This window comes from Labeo rohita, chromosome 4, assembly GCF_022985175.1.
Source record: "Labeo rohita strain BAU-BD-2019 chromosome 4, IGBB_LRoh.1.0, whole genome shotgun sequence".
Taxonomy (NCBI): domain Eukaryota; kingdom Metazoa; phylum Chordata; class Actinopteri; order Cypriniformes; family Cyprinidae; genus Labeo; species Labeo rohita.
Genome location: NC_066872.1, coordinates 5,218,037 through 5,244,933, shown reverse-complemented (window position 1 = coordinate 5,244,933; position 26,897 = coordinate 5,218,037). Strand labels below are relative to the sequence as shown.

The following is a 26,897-nucleotide window of genomic DNA, read 5'->3' as shown; positions in this document are numbered from 1 at the left end:
CTCGGGAAAAAGGGGGGTTTTGACAAAAATTTTTCGGTTTTTAAAAAAAAGGGAAAAATTTTTTTAAATTAAAACCCCACAGGGGGGAAAGGGGCCGGGAAAATTTTTTTTTTTTTGGGGGTTTTTTTTAAAAACCCTTTTTTTTTAAAAAAAAAAAATTTTTAAAAAAAATTTTTAAAAAAATTTTTTTTTAAAATTTTTAAAAAATTTTTTGGGGGGGTTTTTTTTTTTTTAAAATTTTTTTAAAAAATTTTTTTAAAAAAAATTTTTTTTTTTTAAATTTAAATTTTTAAAAAAAACAGGGGCCAAAATTTTAAAAATTTTTTTTTTTTTTTAAATTTTTTAAAAAAATTTCCCCAAAATTTTAAAAAAAAAAAATTTTTTTAAAATTTTTTTTTTTTTAAAATTTTTTTAATTTTTAAAAATTTTAAAAAAAAAATTTTTAAAAAATTTTAAATTTTTAAAAAAAAAAAAAAAAAAAAAAAAAAAAAAAAAATTTTTTATTTTTAAAAAATTTTTCCCCAAAAAAAAAAAAATTTTTTTTTTTTCCATAAAAAAAAAAACCCCCCAAATAAAAAAAAAATTTTTTTTTCCAATTTTTTTAATTTTTTTTTTTTTTAAAAAAATTAAAATTTTTTAAAAATTTTTTGGGAAAAAAATTTTTAAAAAAAGGGCCCTTGGGGGGAAAAATTTTTTAAAACAAAAAAATTTTTTCCCCTTTTTTAAAAATTTTTTTATTTTTTTTTTTTTTTTAAAAAAAAAAAAAAATATATATATAATATAAAAATTAATAATAAAAATTTAATATTTTTTAAAAAAAATAAAATAAAAAAAATTTTAAAATTTTTTTAAAAAGGGAAATTTTTTCCCCTTTTTTTTTTTTTTTTTTTTTTTCCTTTTTTTTAAAAAGGGGGGGGAAAATTTTTTTAAAAAAAAAAAAAAAAAAGAAAAAAATTTTTTTTTAAAAAAAAAAATTTCAAGAATTTTCCCCAGAACTGTTTATCACAGAGGGAGAAATGGAAGATGTCAATCATGAACATGAAATTCTGAAGATTTCTGATGATGCTTTCAAGAACAAAAAACACAGGACAAACTAATCAAATGCAATGATATATTTACTGAACTGAGGAAATGAGGAGAAGATTGTGCTGACCAAGGGAGTCGCTGGCATTGGAAAACTGTCTCTTCCAAACATCCTGGGCTGGGGAGAAGCACCCAAACAGATTAAAAAATTTTGTTCCCCGTTTCTATTTGGTAACAACAAAAGGGTGCCAATCTCCATGAGTTTTAATGAAATTTTATCCCGAATTAAAAACCTGGAGAAGTCAAAGGGTTTATAAAAAAGCAAGCCAGCATTTATATTTGAGGGGGTTTTATGGGGCTTCAGCCTTTTTGCGAAAAACTGAACATTGTTGAGGGCAAGTTTTGTAAGGGAAGGTTTCTTCCTTTTAGGCCTTTTGGGGGTGAAAAACCCCAGCAGCCCAATCCCACCTGAGTACGAAGTTTGTTTCGAGGGGCGAGGATTCACCGACCCCCAGAGGGACGAGTACTTGAAAGAGAATCCAAGAGAAACTGGTTCCAACATCATCTCACACATTAAAGCTCTATCTCTCCCTCATGTGCCCTTTGTGCCCGTTTGGGTAGAAATACTTTAGGATACTCATTGAGAACAAGCAGAGAACATCAGCACAAAACCGGGTAAATGTAACACTTTGGGTGATACAGATTTAAAAAAGGGGCCAAAATTATGGGAAAAAACAGAAAAAGAACCCCAAAAATTTCCCCTTTAAAAAAAGTGATTTTTAAGTTGGCCCTTCATTTGAAAACCCGAAAACAGGAAAACATTGTGCCCCCGAGAAAGATTCTTTTTTGAGTTCACAAAAAGGGCCGGTTTTAAAATGGAATATGGACTTTTTTAAGACAAAAGTCTGACATGAGCAGTACGTAGGTCAACGCTGTGCACATTGAAGATGAGAGGTTTCTTCCTGTATGGTTATCTGAACTGAGGTAACTCTGGATTTCCTCATATAATGAATGATCTTTGAGCTCAAGTAAGCAGTAAAATAGGTTGACTAATGCTTCATCTGAGATACCATACTTTTGTTTTTGTTTAATGTATTCAGTTGTTTTTGTGATGCTCTCTGTGGTGTCTTCAGTGTGTGTGATCAGGCCTGTGAGCAGGTTTTGACTGGATTTCAGTGAAATGCCCATCAGAAACCGCAGAAACAGGTCCAGATGTCCTCTCTGACTCTTCATGGCTTTATCAACAGCCTTCTGCAGTAGCTCCTGCAATGTGATATTTTCTTCTGGCTTGTCAAAGAAAAACTGAAGCTCCTGCATGTTCTTGTTCAGGTAACAGACGAACACATGCACTGCAGCGAGAAACTTTTGAACACTCAGATGCACAAAGCAGAAGACTTTTGTCTTATAAAGTCCATATTCCATCTTAAAGATCTCAGCGATCATTCCTGTAAACTCAGTGTCTTTACTCACATCAATAGCACATGCTTTTAGATCTTTCTCATAGAACACAATGTTTTCCTGCTTCAGCTGTTCAAATGCTAGTTTGGCTAACTTCAAAATCATTTCTTTATTTAAATGTAAGAGCTTTGTGCGTTCTCTTTCTGTGTTTTCATCATATTTCTGGCTCTTCATGTTCATCTGTATCAGCAGGAAGTGAATGTACATTTCGGTCAGTGTTGTGCTGATGTTCTCTGCATTGTTCTCAATGAGAATATCCTGAAGTACTGTGGCCGTGATCCAGCAGAACACAGGAATGTGGCACATGATGTAGAGACTACGAGACGTCTTAATGTGTGAGATGATGTTGGAGACCAGATTCTCATCTGTGATTCTCTTTCTGAAGTACTCGTCCCTCTGTTGGTCAGTGAATCCTCGCACCTCTGTAAACAAACTTACGTACTCAGGTGGGATCTGATTGGCTGCTGCTGGTCGTGATGTCACCCACACAAGAGCTGATGGAAGTAGTTTGCCTTTCACCAGACTTGTAAACAGCACATCTACAGATGCTCTCTCCTCAACAGTGTTCAGTGTTTCGCTTTTAAAGTTCAATAGTAACCGACTCTCATCAAGTCCATCAAATATAAATGCTAGCTTGCATTTCTTATATAACTTTGACTTCTCCAGGTCTTTCAATTCAGGATAAAATTTCATTAGAAACTCATGGAGATTGACATCTTTGTCTTTAATCATGTTGATTTCTCTAAATAGAAACAGGAACACACAGTCTATATCCTGATTGGTGTTTCCTTCTGCCCAGTCCAGGATGAATTTGTGCACAGAGACAGTTTTTCCAATGCCAGCGACTCCCTTGGTCAGCACAATCTTCTCCTCATTGTTTTTCCTCAGTTCAGTAAATATATCATTGCATTTGATTAGTTTGTCCTGTGTTTTTTTGTTCTTGAAAGCATCATCAATCTTCAGAATTTCATGTTCATGATTGACATCTTCCATTTCTCCCTCTGTGATGAACAGTTCTGTGTAAACATTCTTGAGATCTGTGTCTTTTTGTTTGTTGCCCTCAAAAATATATTTTGCTTTCTTCATGTTGTTTTTGTGAGTTTTCAAGAAGTTTTGTAGCATCCAATCCTCTGTTAAATAGACTGATAAAATTGAACAAAAATTTGACTAAAAAGAAAAACAGGTATCATTAAGTTTACAGTCATGGCCTTGGTAATTATAAACAAAAAATCCTGTGAAAATTAATCTGCATTATTAGTCTATTTGATCTGTTATACATACATATATATACACATATATATGAAACAACAACCTGAAAATAAGAGTAAATCCGATTATAAAATGTTTCTCTCAAATTCACATGGCCACAATTATACACACCTATTTATTCAATAGTTCTGGAAAACCTCCATTTGCCAAGATTACAGTCTGAGTCTCTCCTATAATGCATGATGAGGTTGGAGAACACCTGTCAGTGTATGTATGTATGTATGATGTATGTATATATATATGTGTGTGTATATATATATATATATACACATACATATACACTACCGTTCAAAAGTTTGGGGTCAGTACATTTTTATTGTTTCTTTTTGTTTTTAAGAAATTAATACTTTTATTCACCAAGGATGTATTAAGTTAATATTTAAAAGTTCATTAAACGTTAATAATAAATAATTTACATTGTTATAAAATATTTATATTTTGAATAAACACTGTACTTTTTAAACTTTTTATTCATGAAAGAATCCTGAAAAAAAAAAAAATACAGGTTCCAAAAAATATTTGGCAGCACAACTGTTGATATTATCCAACATTGATTATTCTAATAATAAATCTGCATATTACAATGATTTCTGAAGGATCATGTGACACTTAAGACTGGAGTAACAGCTGATAAAAATTCAGGTTTTCATCACAGGAATAAATTCTATTTTAAAGTATGTTAAAATAAAAAACATTTTATATTGTAAAAACATTTTGCAATATTACTGTTTTTTTTCTATATTTTTAATCAAATAAATGCAGCCTTGATGAGCATAAGAGACTACTTTAAAGACTATTACAAGTCTTAATGACCCCAAAGTTTTTGAACGGTAGTGTGTACATATATATATACCATATAAATCAATATATACACTATCATGTACTGTCTTAAACCAATACATCACTGTAAAAGGTCTTTTGTAAAAAAAAAGAACACAAAACAAATAGTGTCTCTGTCCATTTGAGTTTCTTCTGTCAAAAAAAAAACTGAAACAATACATATATAGGCTACATTAACTTGTGAATACTGTTTTTTCCCTTGTTTATCTGTTAACTAAATCAAGTATATTTCAGTATTTATTCTATATATGTATATATATATACACTATATATTTTATACACACAGTTCTGTGCAAAAGTCTTAGGCCACTAGTATTTTCATGAGCTAAAAAATGGTTTAAAGTCAGTTAAAGTCTGTCTTTTGCTGTAGTGTGTCAGCAGGAAATATCAGATTACATTTCCAAACATTCATTTTGCCATTGATCGTAATAATCCAGTGAGATTTTTGTTTGCGAGTGCTCTGCACAGAGATCTAATCTCATCATCATCCAGTCTGACTGGAATGACATGAAGAAACAGAACAAACTCAGACTAAATCCAGAAGAACTGTGACAAAGTCTTCAGGATGCTTCAAGAAACCTACCTGCAAAGCTGCAGCACTGTTAAACGTTTTAGGCACTTGTGTAAAAATGCTGTAAAATGAGAATGCTGTCATAAATAGATTTTCTTTATCAATTACCTTCTATTAACTAAATGAAATCAACATTTGGTGCGACCATTCTTTGCTTTTGTATGTGTGCTTTTGGAGCTACAGGAGCTTTTGCCCTAGGTGCACTTGCGCAAAAAACTCTTGAAGCATCTTGGAGACGTTGCCACAGTTCTTCTGGATTTACTCTGTTTCAGTTTGTTCTGTTTCTTCATGTCATTCCAGAGACAGACTGGATGATGGTGAGATCAGATCAGTGTGGAGCACTGGCTGTTGTCAGACTCCTTGTGCAAAGGAGAAATAACTTACTTTAAACCATTTTTAGCTGGTGAAAATACTAGCAGCCTAAAACTTATGCACAGTACTGTATATATATATATTTCTGTATATATAAAAGAACCTAACATAGTAGATTTGTTGTTTTTTTCCTGTTGTACTGAAATATTTCGTATGTGACATAACCGTACATGTATACATAGCAGTATATAAACAATCTAATGCTAATGTGATTTATACAGTAAACTTTGTGCAGAATCTATAATTAAACAAACATATGCTTTTACTGTTGTAGCATTGACTTTTGCACCTGTTTCAGTATTTAGATCAACTCTGACTTCAGTCTGAGCACAGCTGATTATCTTGACTGAAAGAGAGATGAAAATATTTAGCACTTTTTTTTTACATTTCATGTTTGACATTACAATATTTTTTTCTTTATTACCTTTGGTGTGTTTGTTCTCTAACTGTTCAGCAAGATGGTTCTGGTTCATCTTTTTCAGGATTTCCCATGTGATCTTCACAGCTCTTTCTGGTCCAAAACGATCCAGCATCTGATCTACTGTGTCAGTTGCATCTGCTTTTTCCAGTACAGACACTTTAATATTTCCGTCTTCTCTTAAGTAGCTTTTAAATCTCTTTAATTTTTTTCTTCCAGATCATCCAGTGTGTCATAAAGCTTTCGTTTAACAGACGCCATCGTTCTTCACTGACTGCTGTTGAACATGAGGAAAATGTTTTACAATACGTCCACTCTTACTGGACACTCACTAAATAAGACCTGAAACTGTATTTTACTATACATAACTATACATTTTAATGCTGAAGTTTCAAAAAATTATAACCACCAACGTCAGGAGATCATTTTTGTCATTTGTAACACTATTTCCTGTAGACCAGACAGAGATTCTATTAATTTGATCAAAAACCTCTATGCTTAAGAAGAAGAAGATTTATTTATATAATATAGTGCATTTCTTATGTCTATAGCTTAAGATCACTTTACATAGTACAGTTCAACTTAGCGGGGAAAAACATGAATACAATAAGTGACCCTGGCAACCTTCATAAGGTGAAGAACATTATGTCATCACACTGAAACATGGTGCTTCACAGACACAATAAAACAGTACATGAACGAACTTGGACTTGGCGATAGCTGGAGACTAAACAATCCCATAGCAAGAGATTACACTTACTTTTCACCGGTACATAAATCATACTCCGGCATAGATTTCTTCCTAGCAAGCAACTCCATTATTCAAGATATAATAGACACAAAAATAAATCCAATTATCATTTCAGACCATGCACCTATAACGCTTATGCTCAGCAATAAAAACCATGCAAAAATCAAGCAAAGATGGAGAATGAATATATCCTTGCTTCAAGACAAAGAATTCAACGAGTACTGTAAAAGGGAATGGACATCATTCCTAGAAATAAATGATACACCAGGAATATCTGCATCGACGCTTTGGGAAACGGCAAAAGTTGTTTTAAGAGGAAACATAATATCATACTCCACATATAAACATAAGAAAAATCAGAAAGAAGAAGAGTTAGAAAATAAATAAAAAATTGTAAATAATATATACTCCAAAACCCTAGTGTACAGACCTTAAATGAAGTGAATAAATGTAAAAATAAATTGGAAGAAATTATTCTTTAAAAAAGTAAAATTTCAAAAACAACGAGTAAAATCCTTACACTTTGAGCATAATGATAAATCTGGTAAATGCACCAGATTACCAACATTAAATCCCATACAAATACAAACACTAGAAGAGCCATTAACAATAGAGGAATACAGGAAAGCATTTTTTTCATTATCAAACATTTCATATCATCAAGCACCAGGCATAGATGGTTACCCATCAGAATTCTATAAACACTTTTGGTCAACAATCTCACCATTATTTCATAGAATGACAGAAGACAAAGTATCAATCTGCTATACCACAACATATGAACACAGCACTAATTACAGTATTGCTAAAACCAAATAAAGATCAATTTATATGCTCCAGTTATCGTCCACTATCACTTATAAACACAGATATGAAAATAATCCATAAAGCTCTAGCAACACGTATAGAATCAGTCATGACAACTCTTATTCATCCAGACCAAACAGGCTTTATCAAAGGACGGCACTCCTCCAATAATACACGTAGATTATTCAACATAATACATAAAAACAAATACAGTTATTCTCTCACTTGATGCTGAAAAGGCTTTTGACAAGGTAAACTGGCACTTTCTATATGCAAAATTGGAAAAATATGGATTTGGGAATTCTTTCATACACTGGATTAAGTTATTATACAACACACCGTCAGCATAAGTTATTACAAACAATATCATATCACCTCCATTTCTACTACAACGAGGGACTAGACAAGGATGTCCTCTATCTCCACTACTCTTTGCACTATTTATAGAACCCTTAGCAGCAGCCATCAGACAAACTGACAATATTGTAGGATACAGATGTGACAATACCAACCATAAAATATCATTATATGCAGATGACATTTTACTGTATATACAAAACCCTGAGAAATCAGTGACAGAAATCATCAAACTCATTAATGACTTCTCAAACATATCTGACTACTCTATAAACTGGAATAAATCTGTATTACTTTCGTTAAATAAAGACTCCGAAATCAACAAAATTAAGAACAACCAATTTACAATAGGTAACATCACATACCTAGGAATACACTTCTCCCCAAATATATCAGATCTATTTGAGCTTAACTTTACTTCAATATTAAAAATAACAGAGAATGATTTAAAGTGCTGGTTGAATCTCCCATTATCAATTATTGGATGTTACAAAAAGGTAAAGAGCAGGGAGGATTATCAGCATCCAATTTCCAATATTACTACCTGGCAGCACAGTTACATCATTTAACCAATTGGATTAATAATAATCACCTTCAAAACCCATGGATACAACTTGAACAATCGTCATGCAAGGAAATTTCAATATCAGACTTGCCACTATTTAGCAACACCATCAGTAAACACAATTTATTTTTAAATACAGCAATCCAGACAACATTAACAGCTTGGTGGAAAACTAATAAAATAACCGGACATCCTCTTTTACTACATACATACTCACCAATATGGAATAATCCAGACTTCACCATCAATAAACTCCCACTAGTTAATAAAGCCAGGATGGAAAAGGGTATCCTGTATTTACACCACCTCTACATTAATAATACCTTTATACCTTTTACAGAATTACCAAAAACTCATAACTTAAACAAAAATCAAATTTTCTATTATCTACAAATAAAAAGTGCAATAACAGCTAAAATTGGTCACACACAAATACAACCACAAACTCTACTGAATAATATTCAGAAGATTAGCTCATCATCAAAATCAATAAGCAAGCTTTACAACATAATATTATCAGCGGACAAAACATACCATGTACCAACTAGATAAAAAGTTTGTTAGCAAACTTTAAGTTGGCTTGAGAAAGCCTAGCCAGTAAGTTTTAAGTAGTTTTAAAAGCTTTTAGTTTAAAGAAAGTTTAAAGGTTTTCAGTTTGAAAAAGTTTTAGTTTGATTGATAAAGTTTGAAGATACATAGGCTAGATAGATATAAATAAAGAAAAAAAGAAAAATTAGTTAGAAAGAAAATGAAAGAAAGAAAGATTAGTTAGAAAGAAAGAAACATTAGTTAGAAAGAAAGAAGAAAGATAAAAAAGAAAGATTAGTTAGAAAGAAAGAAAAAAGAAAGATTAGTAAGAAAGAAAGAAAAGTAAAAAAGAAAAAAAGAGATTAGTTAGAAAGAAAAGTAAGCAAGAAAGAAAAGAAAGATTAGTTAGAAAGAAAGAAAAAGAAAAAAGAAAGATTAGCTAGAAAGAAAGAAGAAAGACTGGTTAGAAAGAAAGAAAGAAAAAAGGAAGAAAGATTAGTTAGAACGAAAGAAAAAAGAAAGATTTGTTAGAAAGGAAAGAAAGATTAGTTAGAAAGATTAGATTAGTTAGAAAGAAAGCATGTCGCTAGCATGATTTTAGCAAGTCACTAGCATGATTTTAGCATTACTAGCAAGTCCCTAGCATGATTTTAGCATGATTAGCAAGTCGCTAGCATGATTTTAACATGACTAGCAAGTCGCTAACATGATTTTAACATGACTAGCAAGTCGCTAGCATGATTTTAGCAAGTCGTTAGTATGATTTTAGCATGACTAGCAAGTCGCTAGCATGATTTTAACATGACTAGCAAGTCACTAGCATGATTTTAGCATGACTAGCAAGTCGCTAGCATGATTTTAACATGACTAGCAAGTCACTAGCATGATTTTAGCATGACTAGCAAGTCGCTAGCATGATTTTAGGATGACTAGCAAATCATTAGCACGACTTTAGCATGATTAGCAAGTCGCTAGCATGATTTTAGCATGACTAGCAAAGTCGCTAGCATGATTTTAGCATGACTAGCAAGTCGCTAGCATGATTTTAGCATGATTAGCAAGTCGTTAGCATGATTTTAGAAAGTCACTAGATGATTTTAGCATGACTAGCAAGTCGCTAAAGATGATTTTAAAGATGACTAGCAAAGTCGCTAAGATGATTTTAAAGATGAATAGCAAGTCGCTAGCATGATTTTAAAGATTACTAGCAAGTCCCTAGCATGATTTTAAAGATGATTAGCAAGTCGCTAAGATGATTTTAGCAAGAAGTCGTTAGATGATTTTTAGTCGCTGATTTTTAGATGACTAAGAAAGTCGCTAAGCATGATTTTAACATGACTAGCAAGTCACTAGCATGATTTTAGCATGACTAGCAAGTCGCTAAGATGATTTTAACATGACTAGCAAGTCACTAAAGATGATTTTAGCATGACTAAGAAGTCGCTAGCATGATTTTAGGATGACTAGCAAATCATTAGCATGATTTTAAAGATGATTAGCAAGTCGTCGCTAGCATGATTTTAAGATGACTAGCAAAGTCGCTAAGATGATTTTAAGCATGACTAGCAAAGTCGCTAGCATGATTTTAAGATGATTAAAGAAGTCGCTAAAGATGATTTTAAGAAGTCACTAGCATGATTTTAAAGATGACTAAGAAGTCGCTAAAGATGATTTTAACATGACTAGATCGATGATTTTAAGATGAGTCGCTAAAGATGATTTTAGATGACTAGCAAGTCGCTAACATGATTTTAGAAGTCGCTAACATGATTTTAAAGATGATTAGAAGTCGCTAGATGATTTTAGCATGACTAAGAAGTCGCTAAAGATGATTTTAGATGATTAGCAAGTCGCTAGATGATTTTAAAGATGACTAAGAAGTCACTAAGATGATTTTAAAGATGACTAGCAAGTCGCTAACATGATTTTAGCATGATTAGCAAGTCGCTAAGATGATTTTAAGATGACTAGCAAGTCGCTAACATGATTTTAGATGATTAAGAAGTCGCTAACATGATTTTAAAGATGATTAAGAAGTCGCTAGCATGATTTTAGCATGACTAGAAGTCGTCGCTAAAGAAGATTTTAAGAAGTCGCTAACATGATTTTAGCATGATTAGCAAGTCGCTAGCATGATGTTAGCATACATTAATAGATAGATAGATAGACAGATAGATAGACAGACAGATAGATAGATAGATAGATAGATAGATAGACAGATAGATAGATAGGTAGATAGACAGATAGATAGACAGATAGATAGATAGATAGATAGATAGATAGACAGATAGATAGACAGATAGATAGACAGATAGATAGATAGATAGATAGATAGATAGATAGATAGATAGATAGATAGATAGATAGATAGACAGATAGACAGATAGATTTTAGATAGATAGATAGATAGAGATAGATAGATAGATAGATAGATAGATAGATAGATAGATAGATAGATAGATAGATAGATAGATAGATAGATAGATAGATAGATAGATAGATAGATAGATAGATAGATAGATAGATAGATAGATAGACAGATGACAGACAGATAGATAGATAGATAGATGATAGACAGATAGATAGATAGATAGATAGATAGATAGATAGATAGATAGATAGATAGATAGATAAGGTTTGAAGATAGATAGACAGATAGATAGACAGATAGATAGATAGATAGATAGATAGATAGATAGATAGATAGACAGATAGATAGACAGATAGATAGACAGACAGATAGATAGACAGATAGATAGACAGATAGATAGACAGATAGATAGATAGATAGATAGATAGATAGATAGATAGACAGATAGATAGATAGATAGATAGATAGATAGATAGATAGATAGATAGATAGATAGATAGATAGATAGATAGACAGATAGATAGACAGATAGATAGATAGATAGATAGATAGATAGATAGATAGATAGATAGATAGATAGATAGATAGATAGATAGATAGATAGATAGATAGATAGACAGATAGATAGATAGATAGATAGATAGATAGATAGATAGATAGATAGATAGATAGATAGATAGATAGATAGATAGATAGATAGATAGATAGATAGATAGATAGATAGATAGATAGATAGATAGATAGATAGATAGATAGATAGATAGATAGATAGATAGACAGATAGATAGATAGATAGATAAAGGTTTGAAGATAGATAGATAGATAGATAGATAGATAGATAGACAGATAGATAGATAGATAGATGGACAGATAGATAGATAGATAGATAGATAAGGTTTGAAGATAGATAGATAGATAGATAGATAGATAGATAGATAGATAAGGTTTGAAGATAGATAGATAGATAGATAGATAGATAGATAAGGTTTGAAGATAGATAGATAGATAGATAGATAGATAGACAGACAGATAGATAGATAGATAGTTAGATAAATAGATAGATAGTTAGATAGATAGATAGATAGATAGATAGATAGATAAGGTTTGAAGATAGATAGACAGACAGACAGACAGACAGACAGATAGATAGATAGATAGATAGATAGATAGATAGATAGATAGATAGATAGATAGATAGATAGATAGACAGACAGACAGACAGACAGACAGACAGATAGATAGATAGTTAGATAAATAGATAGATAGATAGATAGATAGATAGATAGATTAGTCATTAGTTAGAAAGAACATAGATAGCTTAAAGCTTAATTGAGTATCTATGGCTTCTAGCAGTTTACATTAAACATAGTTCAAACAGACATGGACTTTTGGTCAATGAAAGTCTATGGGACTTTTTATGATTTTTAATATTACTTTTTAAGAAAACCGTAACTCAAACCAGTCTGAAAAGATATAGCACACTAAGTCAGAACAGTATGAAGATCTGACCCGAGTTTGGAGTATGTAGCTTGAACGGTCTAGGAGTTGTTAGTGTCCAAAAAATTTGCGGCCAGAAAAATAAGAAGAAGAAGAAGAATAATAAGTTTAAATAGGATTTCAGTAAGTTGGCTTTCCCAAGCCAACTTAATTACAAAATGGAAACAGGACCTCAATATATCCACAGACCATTTTTGGAATCAAATATGTAAAAATATATTTAGCTTCAGTGTGAATAAAAAAATACAATTAATTCAATACAAAGTTATTCCTAAAATACACTTTACTCAACAAAAACTGTTTAAAATGGGTTTAGCAGAGTCAGATAATTGTACACACTGCATGACTACTACACCGGATACATATTTCCATGCAATATGGTCATGTCCTCTGGTTACCCTGTTCCAGAAGGAAATTAAAGCAATTTCAACATGTTTCAATTGTAATATTTCAATTACTCCATCACTGTGAGGCGATACCTCAGTAATATCCACCACAATAGAACACACCGCTCCACTACTCTTGTCTCTAGCTATCGCTAAGAAAACAATTCTTATAAACTGGAAAAATAAAAACAAAATTTCCGTTACACAATGGTTTCAATTATTAAAAGAACACATAGGTAATGAAAGACAAACCGCTATAGCTAAAAACCAATTGGATACATTTACATTACAATTTATACCTCTCCTCTCCTTTCTAGACATTTAGATATCTTCTATTTACTTTTTTTTTAATTGTATCCCATAATATTGCCATTCTCCTCAGTGCCTGTAGGTGGCACCACCACGTTATTAATTATTAGTTTGTGCTCCTTGTAATAAATCAAGTGAAGAAGTTGTGTTGTGGCTGTGTTATTTAAATTCAAGAGTATATTCTGTTGTCTACATGTTGTGATAGTTGTAACGAAGGAGGGAAGCCAAGCCAAAGCTACAACTCCGGTACTGAAAGAAAATAGGCTGTGTCCACATTTCACATTTATTCTTAGATACAGACCATACAAGCCAGGTCTCATATAAACTATTACCTTTGGCAAAATAATAACCGTCTCTGTACATGTTTACTGTCAAGATAGTGAGAACATAACATATTTGGCGACGTAGGTGGATTAATTTTGGCGACAGGTGGAGCTACCACAGTGAATCGTGAGTAGTTAAGCGCACCTGAACTTTATTTTCCCTGCGTAGCTAAAGTGAGCTAGGTTAGCTAGAATGTCTGCTACTATAGGCCTTATGGAAGCTTTTGATGAAAGCGTTGAACCATGGACCACCTATATTGAACGATTTGAGCACTTTGTAGAAGCTAACAGCACTGATGCTGACAAGAAAGTGCCTGTGCTACTCAGCGTGATCGGAGGGAACACATACGGGTTGCTCCGAAGTCTGATAGCGCCGGACAAGCCGAGAGAGAAGAGTTTCAAGCAGATCACAGACACGCTACAGCAGCATTTTTCTCCGAAGCCCCTGATCATCGCGGAGCGTTTTCGTTTCCACCGGCGGAGTCAGGAGGAGAGCGAGTCGGTGACACAGTATGTTGCAGTGCTTAGAGGATTGTCAGAGCACTGTGAGGCAACACAAAAGCGCTTGTTGACTGAAACTACACTGACGTTTCAAAGAGCGGTGGAACTGGCGGTGTCCATGGAAACAGCGTCACGCGAAGCGCATCAACACTCAGCGGATCACTGACGGTAAATGCACTGTCTTTATCAAAGACTAAGACTGCGTCCGAAATCGCATACTGCTTAAGTAGGTACTACATTTAAATATGAACGTACTACCCGACCGTTAAAAAGTACGTTCTATATAGTATGAATGTGGGTAGTATGAATGGAATTCGGACATACTACATCCGCCATATTGATGTTGTCACGTGTCATGCGTCGTCACAACAGCGCGAAAATTTAAAGAGACTGCTCCACTGCACGAACACCGGCACCGGCAATGATCGGCGTTTTAACGTTGATTGGACAGACAGCTCAGAGAAGGCGTCGGTCAGCTGCTCGCAGATCACGCCTTCGTAGACAGCTTCTAGATTATTTATCAAATAACGTTTCGATTTACAATGTTTAAACTTTCAATAAGTCATCCGTTTATTTAGATTGTGTTGAACAAGTGTCATTTAATCACAATAAACAACGTTTTTTCCTGAGGTACTTAAACTTGAAATGAGCCGCGTCTCCACTTTTCTAATATGACGCCTCCTCTCCCGGAGCCTCATGGGATAGGAAAGTGTCCATGATATGCGTACTACAGAATTCGGGCGGAAGCAGTAGGTCATCCGGGTACTTCTCGCCTACTGAATTTCGAATACTATGAATTCGGACATACTACTCGCCTCGCATACTGTTTTTCGCGTCGCGTACTATATAGTAGGGAAGTATGCGATTTCGGACGCAGCATAAGACTGCAAACAAATGTAAATGATGTGGAGAGGATAACCATAGTGATGAAGACTTGGTTTAAGGACAAAAATTGTAATACATGGAAAAAAAGGCCATATCAGTCGCGTTTGCAGGAAGAGTAACAATGATAGAAAAACAAAGAGTGGAAACAGAGCAAAAGCTGCACGGCCAACAAAAGAAACTAAGCAGAAAGGCTATGATAAAAAAGGAAGTGTACACCACCTTGATGCTGATGCAGTATCCAGTGGTGATGAAACTGACTCTGATTTAGCTCTGTATAAACTGTCACAGCCAGGAGAAAAGTCCAGTATCATGGTGAAACCAGAAGTTGAAGGGTTGCCACTTGAAATGGAACTGGACACGGGCGCAGCAGTCTCTTTGATTTCAACAGAGACTTATGGTAGAATACTGAAACATCTGCCCTTATGCTCAACTGACATTGTTCTTCGAACATATACAGGACAAGCATTACGCCCTGAAGGTGTAATTGATGTTAATGTAAAAATGGGTAAACAGACGGCTGTTCTTCCACTGTATGTTGTGCAGGGGGATTATCCACCACTCTATGGCAGGGAATGGCTGCGTCAGATTAAACTTAACTGGAAAGAAATAAAAACAGTCAAACTGAAGACACTAGAAGCTGTTCTGCGAAAACATACTGCTGTTTTCTCTAAACAATTAGGGGAAATGAAGAGTATAAAAGCTAAAATAACGCTGAAACCTGAACATAAACCCAAGTTTTGGCAGCCCAGAGTAGTCCCATATGCTCTGCGTCCAAAAGTTGATGCGGAGCTGAACCGTCTCACTGAAATGGGAGTTTTGACACCGGTGCAGTACAGCGAATGGGCTACCCCAATAGTCCCCGTTGTAAAGAAAAATGGGGCAGTGCGCATCTGTGGGGATTTTAAGGTGACAATAAACCCCGTCCTTCATACTGAACACTATCCGTTACCACGTATTGAGGACCTTTTCGCTTCGTTAGCGGGAGGACAATGTTTCAGTAAACTGGACTTGTCCCATGCTTACCTTCAAATGAGGGTTGAGGAGGAGTCCACAAAGTTTCTCACAATTTCCACACAGAAAGGGCTATTCCAGTATACTCGTCTTCCATTTGGGATCGCCTCCGCCCCAGCTATATTCCAGAGAGCTATAGACCAAGTATTACTAGGTCTTCCTAATGTCCATTGCTATCTGGATGACATTCTTGTTACTGGGCGGACTGAAGCTGAACACTTGGAAAACCTGGATGCAGTCCTTGGACGCCTGGAGGAGTTTGGCTTGCATGTTGAAAGAGGGAAATGTGACTTCTTCAAGGTCTCACTGGAATATTTGGGTCACATAATTGACGCTGAAGGTTTGCACAAGTCGCCTGAAAAAGTAAGTGCAATTGTCAATGCCCCAACCCCATCAAACATCACACAGCTCGTTCCTTGGCCTGTTAAACTATTATGGGAGATTCATACCTAATTTGGCGACTATAGCGAATCCTTTGAATACTCTGCTGTGCAAAGGGAAGCGCTGGCAGTGGTCTGCAGAGTGCAATGCTGCATTCAAAAAGGCAAAGGAACAACTAGTGTCGCAAAACGTCTTGACACACTACGACCCACAGAACCCAGTTCGGCTTGCGTGTGACGCATCACTTTATGGCATTGGTGCTGTCATTTCACACATGTTACCCAGCGGTGAAGAAAAGCCAATAGCTTTTGCATCGCGCACACTTAGCAAGGCAGAACAGAATTATGCGCAAATTGAGCGTGAGGCTCTGGCAATTGTGTTCGGAGTCAGGAAATTCCATCAGTATCTCTACGGACGGAAATTCACGCTCTTCACAGATCACCGCCCCCTTACTACGATCTTTGGACCACAAAATGGAATTCCATCAATGGCGGCAGCACGTATGCAAAGGTGGGCATTACTTTTGTCTGCGCACAACTACACCATAGAGTACAAAAGAGCTGAACATCACGCAAATGCTGATGGTCTTTCCCGTCTGCCATTGCAAGTAGAACATCGAGAGAAACAGGATGCTGTAGAGCTGTTCTACCTCGGACAAGTGGGGAAGCTCCCTGTCAGTGCCACTGATATTCGACGAGAGACTATCCTGGCTACAGTTGTCGAAATGGTTCTGAAAGGGACTCAAGCTATTAGCCTGACTGATAATAATGAACTCTCACCTTTCATCTCCAAGCGCAGTGAGCTGTCTGTCCAACATGGGTGCTTAATGAGGGGTATGAGAGTTGTTGTTCCTCACAAGCTACGGAAAAGAGTGCTGGAGGAACTGCACACTGGCCACCCAGGAATTGTCCGAATGAAAGCCATTGCTCGTAGTTATGTGTGGTGGCCAGGTCTTGATGCTGACATTGAGCTACAAGTGAAAATGTGTCAGTCATGTCAACAAATACAGAAAATGCCATCCCAAGCACCCCTCCATCCATGGGAGTGGCCAAGCAAACCATGGGAGCGCATACATGTAGATTTTGCTGGGCCATGTGAGGGTCACATGTACCTAGTCGTGGTCGATGCACATTCAAAGTGGCCTGAGGTGCAAGTGATGACATCAGCGACAGCAGAAAAACAATTGAAGTTTTGAGGAACCTTTTCAGTCATTATGGTCTGCCCGAAGTCCTCGTGAGTGACAATGGACCACAATTTGTCTCTCAGGAGTTTGCAAATTTCCTGAAGGCCAACCATGTGAAACATATTCGTTCCGCTCCATATCATCCGGCAATGAACGGGCAGGCTGAGAGGTTTGTTCAGTCGCTAAAACAAGCACTGAAGGCTTCTAAGGGCTCTTCTACTCTTCAAAAAAGGCTGGAAACATTCTTGCTAACATACCGCAACACACCACATCCAACGACAAAAGAGTCCCCTTCCTTGTTGTTTTTGGGACGCCAGTTGCGCACACGTCTTGATGCCTTAAAACCCAGTGTGACAGCTGCCGTGCGACTCTCCCAGGCCTCTCAGGTTCTCCGCCGAGCTGGTCGTTTGAAGCCAAGACAGTTCAGAGTAGGCGATGCTGTGCTGGCTCGTGATTACAGGGGGAGAAAGAGATGGACATCAGGAGTGGTGACGGCTCAAAGTGGTCCAGTATCTTATACTGTGGATGTAGGTACTTCTGAGGAATGGAGGCGTCATGCTGATCAACTTTTGTCCATTCCAAAACAAACAGCTGAAACTCATTCAACAGAATTACCTGATAACAAGAATGTGTCTGTTCCTGTGCAGACCTCTGTAGATGCCACTTCTTCTACACCACCAACAAAGGAACAAGATGTTAACAGTGACACATCAGAAGAGTGTCAGACAAAGCATGACAAGCATGACATCACACCAACACCGGTCAGACGTTATCCAGCAAGAGTGATTAAACCACCCAACCGTTTGACATTATAGGATGATGGAAACTGCTGGATTGAACTATAATTAGTTATGTTAGTGAGCCTGTTCTGATATGGGGCAGAATAATCCCCAAACTGGCTCGAGGCAAGAGGCAGTCTACCCTCTACCTCTAGAGTAGAATAATTAAAAGCATTATAGTTGTGGTTTTGAAAATGTTTTGGAGTTGTTTCTGATTAAGAGGGGAGGAGATGTTATGTATGTGATATTGCCATTCTCCTAAGTGCCTGTAGGTGGCACCACCACATTATTAATTATTAGTAGTTGTGTTCCTTGAAATAAATCAAGTGAAGAAGTAAAGTACCCCCGTTGTGGCTGTGTTATTTATCGTAGTGCATTCAAGAGTATATTCTGTTGTCTACATGTTGTGATAGTGAGAACATAGCAAGGCAATAGAGTAGTCAGACAGGTGAAAGTAACAATGGGCAGGCAGCGAGACAGACCAGACGATATAACAAGGCGTGGGTAAAGACTCGGATGACTAAGAAACAAGACTAGATCAGAAAACACGACAGACTAAGGCTCTGTACAGTTGCTAACACTAACAGTGATAGATGCAAACCAATACTTAGCAACAATTTACAGGAAGTCCAGGGTTTAAATAGTGTCTCTGATTGGGTACAGGTGACGGCGACAATGGCAGATGGGAAACGTAGTCCGGGGTGTGGTGTGACAGTCAGTAAGATGTGAGTGTCAAAGCGTCCTCTAGTAGCAAGTAGACTGACGTACAGGAGTGAGTTCGTGACACTATGCATGCATGTATTTAGATCTATATGTATGGAAAGAAAGTTACATATGAAATATACAGTATGGATCATATTATAGATTATAAATGGAGACTTTATATGTAATATGTTTATGTAGGTATACGTATATGCATATATATGTATACGTATGTGTGTGTATATATGAATTGTCTATGTATGATTATGTAAATTTACATAGATATGGCATTAATGCATAGAATTAATGATTGTTATTACTCCCCCTCTATCATATCTTAGTTCTCAGGCAGGTGTGTTGGATGTTGGATGGAGGTGTGTCAGTGGATCAGGCTCCTGCCTCCCCCTAAAGTTTATATGTGGATATACTTGGATATCCTTGGCAGTGGGCAAATATTTCCATCATTACTATTATTATTATTATTATAATTATTATTATTATTGTTATTATTATTGAGAAAAGGGAAAGGGGTGCGGAAGGAGGAAGGAAAGAGAAAATCGCTTAAAGAAATGAATACTCTCAACATCCACAATACTCGTCCCTCCCAACCTGTATGTGAATTCTGTTTTGTTTTTTGTTTTTTTAAATTAGCTTGGCCTGTGTCGTCTTCTTTGTTTATCTGTATGTGTATTTTGTGTATTCTTTGTATGCATATTAATAAAAATAAATAAATAAATAAATATCTTATGTGTATCTGAGGAAACAAAGTTCAAAAGACATATTCTGAATATTATGTACTTTTATCCACCATATTTTTCAATGCAGAAGTAAACTGTGTTAGACAGTGCTCAGCTAAATAAAATTACCCTAGTAAAATGTAATGGATTTAATATGCTAAGTATAGTTCAGGTTTATTCATATATTTACTAACAGATCACTCGAGCCTTACTGATATAAAACTTATTATTAATTAATTATTAAGCCTAAAATGTTTTTTAATGTCACTGTTGATGAGGACTGTATGATCTTTAAATATTTTGCATTTAAAGACTGATATTATTTAAAGTGTACCTAAAGTATATGTGCAGTAGTTCCAGCATAATCAAATGTAAGTAAATCTTTGGTTGGACTTCAGCACTACTTCCACACAATTAAAGTGCACTAAGTAAAAAAATTTGTTGTTCCAATTTAGCTGACTATAAATATACTAGTTCAGTATACTAAAATTACAACTGCAGGGTATTTTTATTTTGTACATAAGATGTAAATACTGTCTATTTGTAGTATACTTAGCATAAAGCAAATGTATTTTAAATACATTTTAGTATATTTATTTTTCACTTGCGTATCTCCAATATTTAAACAGTTGTTAATAAGAACATCTTTTGTGTAGAATATGTACAGTAATGTAACACCCTTGAAGGTCTATACCAGGGGTGGTGAACTCTGGTCCTGGAGAGCCGCAGCCCTGCAGAGTTCAGCTCCAACCCTAATTAAAACCCACCTGCCTGTAGCTTTCTAGTAATCATGCAGACCTTGATTAGTTTGTTCAGGTGCGTTTGATTAGGGCTGAAGCATAACTCTGCAGGGCTGCGGCTCTCCAGGATCAACGTTCGCCACCCCTGGTCAATACCATCTGACAGCAAGCCACATGATTGCAATTGAGTGCATACTGTAGGATATCAGAGAGAATCAGATAATTTAAGATTAGATCAGAACAGTGTGAATGTGTGACACATGTTTCTATGTTAGAATAGTTCTTAGATTTGTCTTAAATCTTATTTATACTGAAAATATAAATTATATTGTGTGTTTTGTGGTTACAAGTTCATGTCTTCAACTGCCAATCTTGTTACCATGCTAATAAATAGTGTTTACTATACTTTGGATATTAATATCAGTGGCAGAGCTGATGTTGTACAACCTGTTCAATGAATTGCTGGTAGATTCAGTGATCAGCTATAAAACAGTGATTGAGTCAAAATTTATAATTAATTCCCTTTGAACTAAATTGATCTGTTTCCCTTACAATATGCTGACAGTGGGTAGTTTGTAAGTCAGGGTCGCCAACCTGAATTACCTGGTTGGAATGAGAATTTTATGATGGATGAATACATTTAAAATACATTCATTTCATTAACTAACATATTACTGATAAAAAAATATCATTAACATTTATTTACTTGTGCTCAATGCACATTTCTTAATATTATGCCTAAAATATGTTTTAATGTCACTGTTTATGAGTATATTTTGACTTTCCAATAAACTTCATAAGAAACATTACTCAAAGGCACAAGATTAGTTTGTAATTATTTTCACTGACCCCCTTTTTCAAATGTTGAAAATCATAAATACAATAATAAAAGTAAGTTTATAATAAATCATGAGCTTAATTTAATCACAGTGACATAATTATGACATGCACTCTCATGTAAAGTCATGACAAAATAATGCACTTACAAATCATTAACTACAACATGAATTAACATGTACTAACAGTGACATCCTTATTCTTTAAAACACCAGTATGAAAACCAAGGATAAAAAATATTTATAGTTTTATAAAAAAAATTGTATTTATATAATTAAACACATTTATGGACTCAAGAAAACACAGCTGTAAGAACAAACAAGGCACATTTACATGTAAAATATGGCACGTTCATAAGCTAATGCTACTTGAATCATATACGTTTAGGTGACAAATATACGGTTCATTATTGTACATAACTTCCTGGGAAAAAAAATAAATTTAAATATATCACATGCAAAAATGTCTTTAATTATTAATTTGGTTTGGCACATTCACCACAGTGAATGTATTGTGGACTGAGACACTGAAAAGTGCACCAGATTGACTTTACAATCATTTAACTTGTACAAACAATGTAAATATGTACAAAAACCTCTTACTTGGAGTTCAGCTTTTATGCTTTTAATACTGTGGGAATTTTTCCCCATGGTATTGAAAATGGTACTGAATATGTATATTTTTTAAGTTATAGTACTGAATTCAGAAGGTCCAGTATGGTGACAACACTGAACTCAGGATAACCATAAGCTCTGCTTTGTGTTCCTGTGTTTGAGATCATTTCTAGCAGTCAAATGATCCATGAATATTTTATTACTGCTTTTGACATTTCTATTTATTTGTAGGGGAAGAGAAATGATCTGCTGTAATAATTAACTGGTGACTCTGAAACCACTGCAGAAATAAGTTTGTCTTCAGAAACAGTTAAACCAGGACCTTTTCAGGAAAACAACTGAGACCAGTTTGACTCTGTGCTGAAACTCTGTTTACAGCTGCTTTATGTTTCTGATGTCCGCTTTATGTCTTTATGTCTGTCTTTCAGCACATTCAGTTTTTAGCATTTTAAATCATTATTGTGATACAAAGCTATTATAGTTTTCCAATCTCACAGATCAACATTCAAAAGTGAACAAACTATATTTGTAAACACTTTATTTTTTACAAAGTTTCCTAAATTTCTGAGTTATTTGTATTTCTGTAACTCCATTATGTTTAACAATAACAGTGAACTCAAGTAAAACCATGTTAATGAAGTAGAAATGCTGCTCTTGATTTTTATTGAATTGATTTTATTGAGTCTGAGTTCATCATAAAGACACAGTATTAGATCAAAACTGTCTGCAGATGCCACAAAGCTGTTGAGTGATAGTTTCTCTCTCAAAGAGTAAAGAGCGCATGATAAGAAAGACTGTTTGAGAATCACAGACACACTAATAAACACAGTAAAAACAATATCAGAATATGCAGCTTTCTGTGATTTACAGACAAAGACACACTTGATCATCTGTTTGATCACAATGTAAATCATGATTCCTGTTTACCTATATCTCTGTCCTAAAACACAAGAAAATTGAACATTTATTGTCTTTTTATAGAACCTATGAAGTATATATCCTGTCAGCATGTCGATTAGTTCTATTATTGAAATGCATATTTTTTTTCTATCTCTTTTCTTCCCTTCTCTTCCTTCCAACACATAACTCATTGAAAGCAAATAAGCCTTTATTTTCTTTATTCTTGTTAACATTTAATTTGCAGTAGGTTACCATGCATTTTATTCTTTGCAGCTCCCATGTTGCCATTGCTGTTATCATAGCTGTTATAATTTTTCCCTATATGTTATTAATTTATCCATTTCATTTGCAACTGATTAAGGGGAAAGAAAGGTCCCTCCCTCTGTCTCTCTTTCTCTCTCTCTCATCCTATCTTTCACCATCTCCTGTCCCCCCCTCTCTCTTATCCTTTTGACTAGAAATAATATTATCTGACCTGAAAAGGGAAAGACTTGTACAAAAAACTGCCCACAGACTTCAGGATCATTGTTAACATCCTGTGCTAGGGTCTATTAAGGAGAGGCCATGACTAGGTCACATGCCAATGCCCTAGAAGGGGCCTCCCTAAGACCTATGATTCGAAGGAAATGGGTTCACATTTTATCTTGCGGTCTTCTCCCATCATCAGCTTGAAATAATACCCTCAATTTTCTCTCTCCCTGTCCTCCTCTTATTCTTTCTCCTCTACCTTCCATTTTTCATTTTCTCTCATTCTTTCATTCCCTGTTTAAAGATCTTTAGTTTTCTAGCTTTATTATTTATTTATTTATTTATTTATTATATAAACTATATTTTCAAGATGGCGGTGGTGACAGGAATGGTAATAAATGAAAAGAAAAGAAAATGAATTATTCTTTGAATTGTACATATATTCAATTGGCAAAAACACTGCTTTCTCTCTTCTTTTTCTTAAGATATATATTTTTCGTTTTATTATTATCAATAATAGCAATGTGTACATTCTGGATCCACATAATATATTATAATTATAATTATTATTATTATTACCACTAATACTACTGTTATTATTATTACTTATTTATATAAACTTTTTCTTTCTCACATGTATTAGAAGTATGTCTAGTATGTCTTTTTTTATACTGTTTTTTGTTATGTCTATATTTGTTAAAATAAATAAATAAATAAATAAATACCCCCTAAAAAATACTTAAAAATAATAATAATATAATACTAATACTAATACTAATAATAATAATAATCACGATATAAAGAGATTTGAATGAAATCATCAAAATGACTTCAGCACAGCATTAGTCTCAGAAACACAAAGTGACCAATGACACATCATAAGACAACACACATACCTAAAAAACAACTGGAGAAAGATTGTGATGGCCGAGGCCGCACATAAGTTTATTTAAATTGATTTCAAATGTGATAACTGTTTAAGTTGTGATATGTGGGGGTTGGTGTATTGTATTGTTTGTATGTTTTGTGTGATTTTGTCTAAATAGGCATGCTTGGTTTGGGAAGTTAAGTTGTCTTCTTTATGCGCGCTAAAGGAGGGCAGTAGCTCCTAATAATTCTTTCCATACTCTAGAGTGCACGCTGGTGAATGGAAGGTGCAACAACGAGCAAAGACAAAGTTTGTTGTTGTTTTTGTTTATGGTTTGTGTTGGTGTATATTAATATGGGTTTTGACTTGTATTGGTTTTGCTTTGTTGTGATGTGAATTTGTTTAATTTAGATAATTAAGTCATTTAAATGTATTATGTTTGGATGACCCCTCTGACATCAATGGTATGGTCCTGGGAATATAAGGACCAGGTGTATTCATTTAGAGTTTATTCATTTTTTTTTCTTGGGGAAAGGGATCCCAACCGAAACATCTGTGCCCCAGAAATCCAAAGTTTTTCTTTATTTGTGTTTTTTTTTTTTTTTTTTTTTTTTTCTTGTGTTTGGCCATGTGTTTTAATAATAAAATGCGTAACTGATAAAGAACGTCAGTTGATGCCTCCTGCATTTATTGGACAAATCCTGACAAAGATGAAGCTCTCACCTCAGTGTTTGTACATCTTTCTTTTTCTTCCTCTATAGTGTCGTGTTGAACAACAGCTCTGAAAAGAGGAAGAGAAAGAGGAAGAGAAGAGATGTGAGAATGAGAAGAATGAAAAACTGTTGTCTCTAAACTGTTGTCCGCTTTGTTATTTATATCAGTATACACTGCTGAGGTATCGGTCAGGTCACTAAGAATGAGGAGACTGGAGCTTTTTTTCCAAAATGTATTGAATGTTAGCCTAAAATAACAAAACATAACATTAGTATAAAATAAATAGGCACATATTCACGAATGAGTCAGTCACTTCCTAGTCAAGAATACTAACATTCAGTATCATCTCTAAACAACAGTTAAAGCTCTAAATATACAGAGGATGGGCAATTGAAGATTACGTAACTGGTCTAATCACACAAAATGACTTAGTAGTAACAGATATTACTAATTTAACAGAAAAGGTAATTTAACAAATAACATAATCAAAGGGCAATAATACTGGTTAATCTGTATGCAGCATCAAAATTGACAGATTACCGATCAGTTACATTGTAAACCGTAATATGTAACTTGGTATTTGCTTAATCTAGCATAATTTAGCGCATCATAATTTAACATCCTCTCATGAGATCACACATATATCATTACATGTCTGTGCTCGCCCATACAAACGTACAAAATCAAATAATACACTTAAAACATGGTTGAAAATATATAGAAATAAAAGAAAACTTACTTTCGGGTCATGTACTAAAACTCTGAACATCAAAACACCAGCGAACATCCACATTACAGACAGGAAGAAACTTGTGTTGTGTAATATGCAGTTCCCGTGAAAAACGGTTTCAAATGGGCGGACTTAGTACGAATATTCATACGGTTGTTCCGTGGTGGGTGTGGCCTTTTGAACTTCTTCAGCTCTTGTTTGATTAATTATTTCGATAAGGTTATAAAGCCGAATGTTCATACCCCCCGTTTAGATGTACAGCTGTTTGTGTTATTCACATAATAGGCTAAAATGCTTATTGTTTTGCATGTGCTTTTATCAAAAAGCTATATTGTGGCCATATGAAAATGTTTTTGCTGTGTAGCTTACATGGATAATACTAAACACCAAGCACTTTTTTTTTTGTCAAGAGCTTTGTAATAATTCAAAAATTAAATAATAAGCAGAGATGTTTATGAGAGCTAAAATAAAAAAAAAAAAAAAAAGAAAATAGGTCTAAAAAGAAAAGAAAGGTCATTTTAAATGTATTGCCCATAAAAGTTTGTGCTTCTGGCACACACACACACACACACAAAGAGTTAACTTTTCCTATTTTATTCATACATTAATACATCAGTAGAAATTAGGCATTATCAGAATGCATAGTCATTACAAGAAATTCCACTCTATTCTCATTAAATTATATGGTGGTTTACAATGTTGCATGTTTTAAAGCATGAAGAAAAAAGCAAAACCAGGAAAGAATTAAATATGTAGAGTACATCCAGAACAGTACCACCAGAACCTTGGGCACTGTCTCTGTGAGAGTCTGGCATCCAACTGGAGCTGGAGATTATATAGGCATCCTGACGTAAGGTGGAAGGGCAGACAGAGAGTAATTATCATCTGAACCTCAGTCGGGCCGTCCGGCCTCAAACCAGCAACTCAGCAAACTGATCAGTTAGAGGAAGATCAGTCCATCCTCATCCTTGAGTATTTACAGACTTTTTAAAAAGATTTGTT

The 26,897-nt window shown here is 34.6% G+C and overlaps 1 protein-coding gene across 1 annotated transcript; it reads right to left on the bottom strand.

The window, feature by feature from the left end:
- Nucleotides 1-1,893: 1,893 nt before the first annotated feature.
- Nucleotides 1,894-25,991, bottom strand: LOC127164497 (protein NLRC3). The gene is made up of 5 exons (XM_051108464.1): nucleotides 25,905-25,991; nucleotides 25,175-25,232; nucleotides 5,958-6,228; nucleotides 5,823-5,879; nucleotides 1,894-3,623 (listed from the first exon to the last, which is right to left on the bottom strand). The coding sequence occupies exons 3-5, from the start codon at nucleotides 6,064-6,066 to the stop codon at nucleotides 1,894-1,896; spliced, it is 1,896 nt and encodes a 631-aa protein (XP_050964421.1). The 5' UTR covers nucleotides 6,067-6,228; nucleotides 25,175-25,232; nucleotides 25,905-25,991.
- Nucleotides 25,992-26,897: the final 906 nt, after the last annotated feature.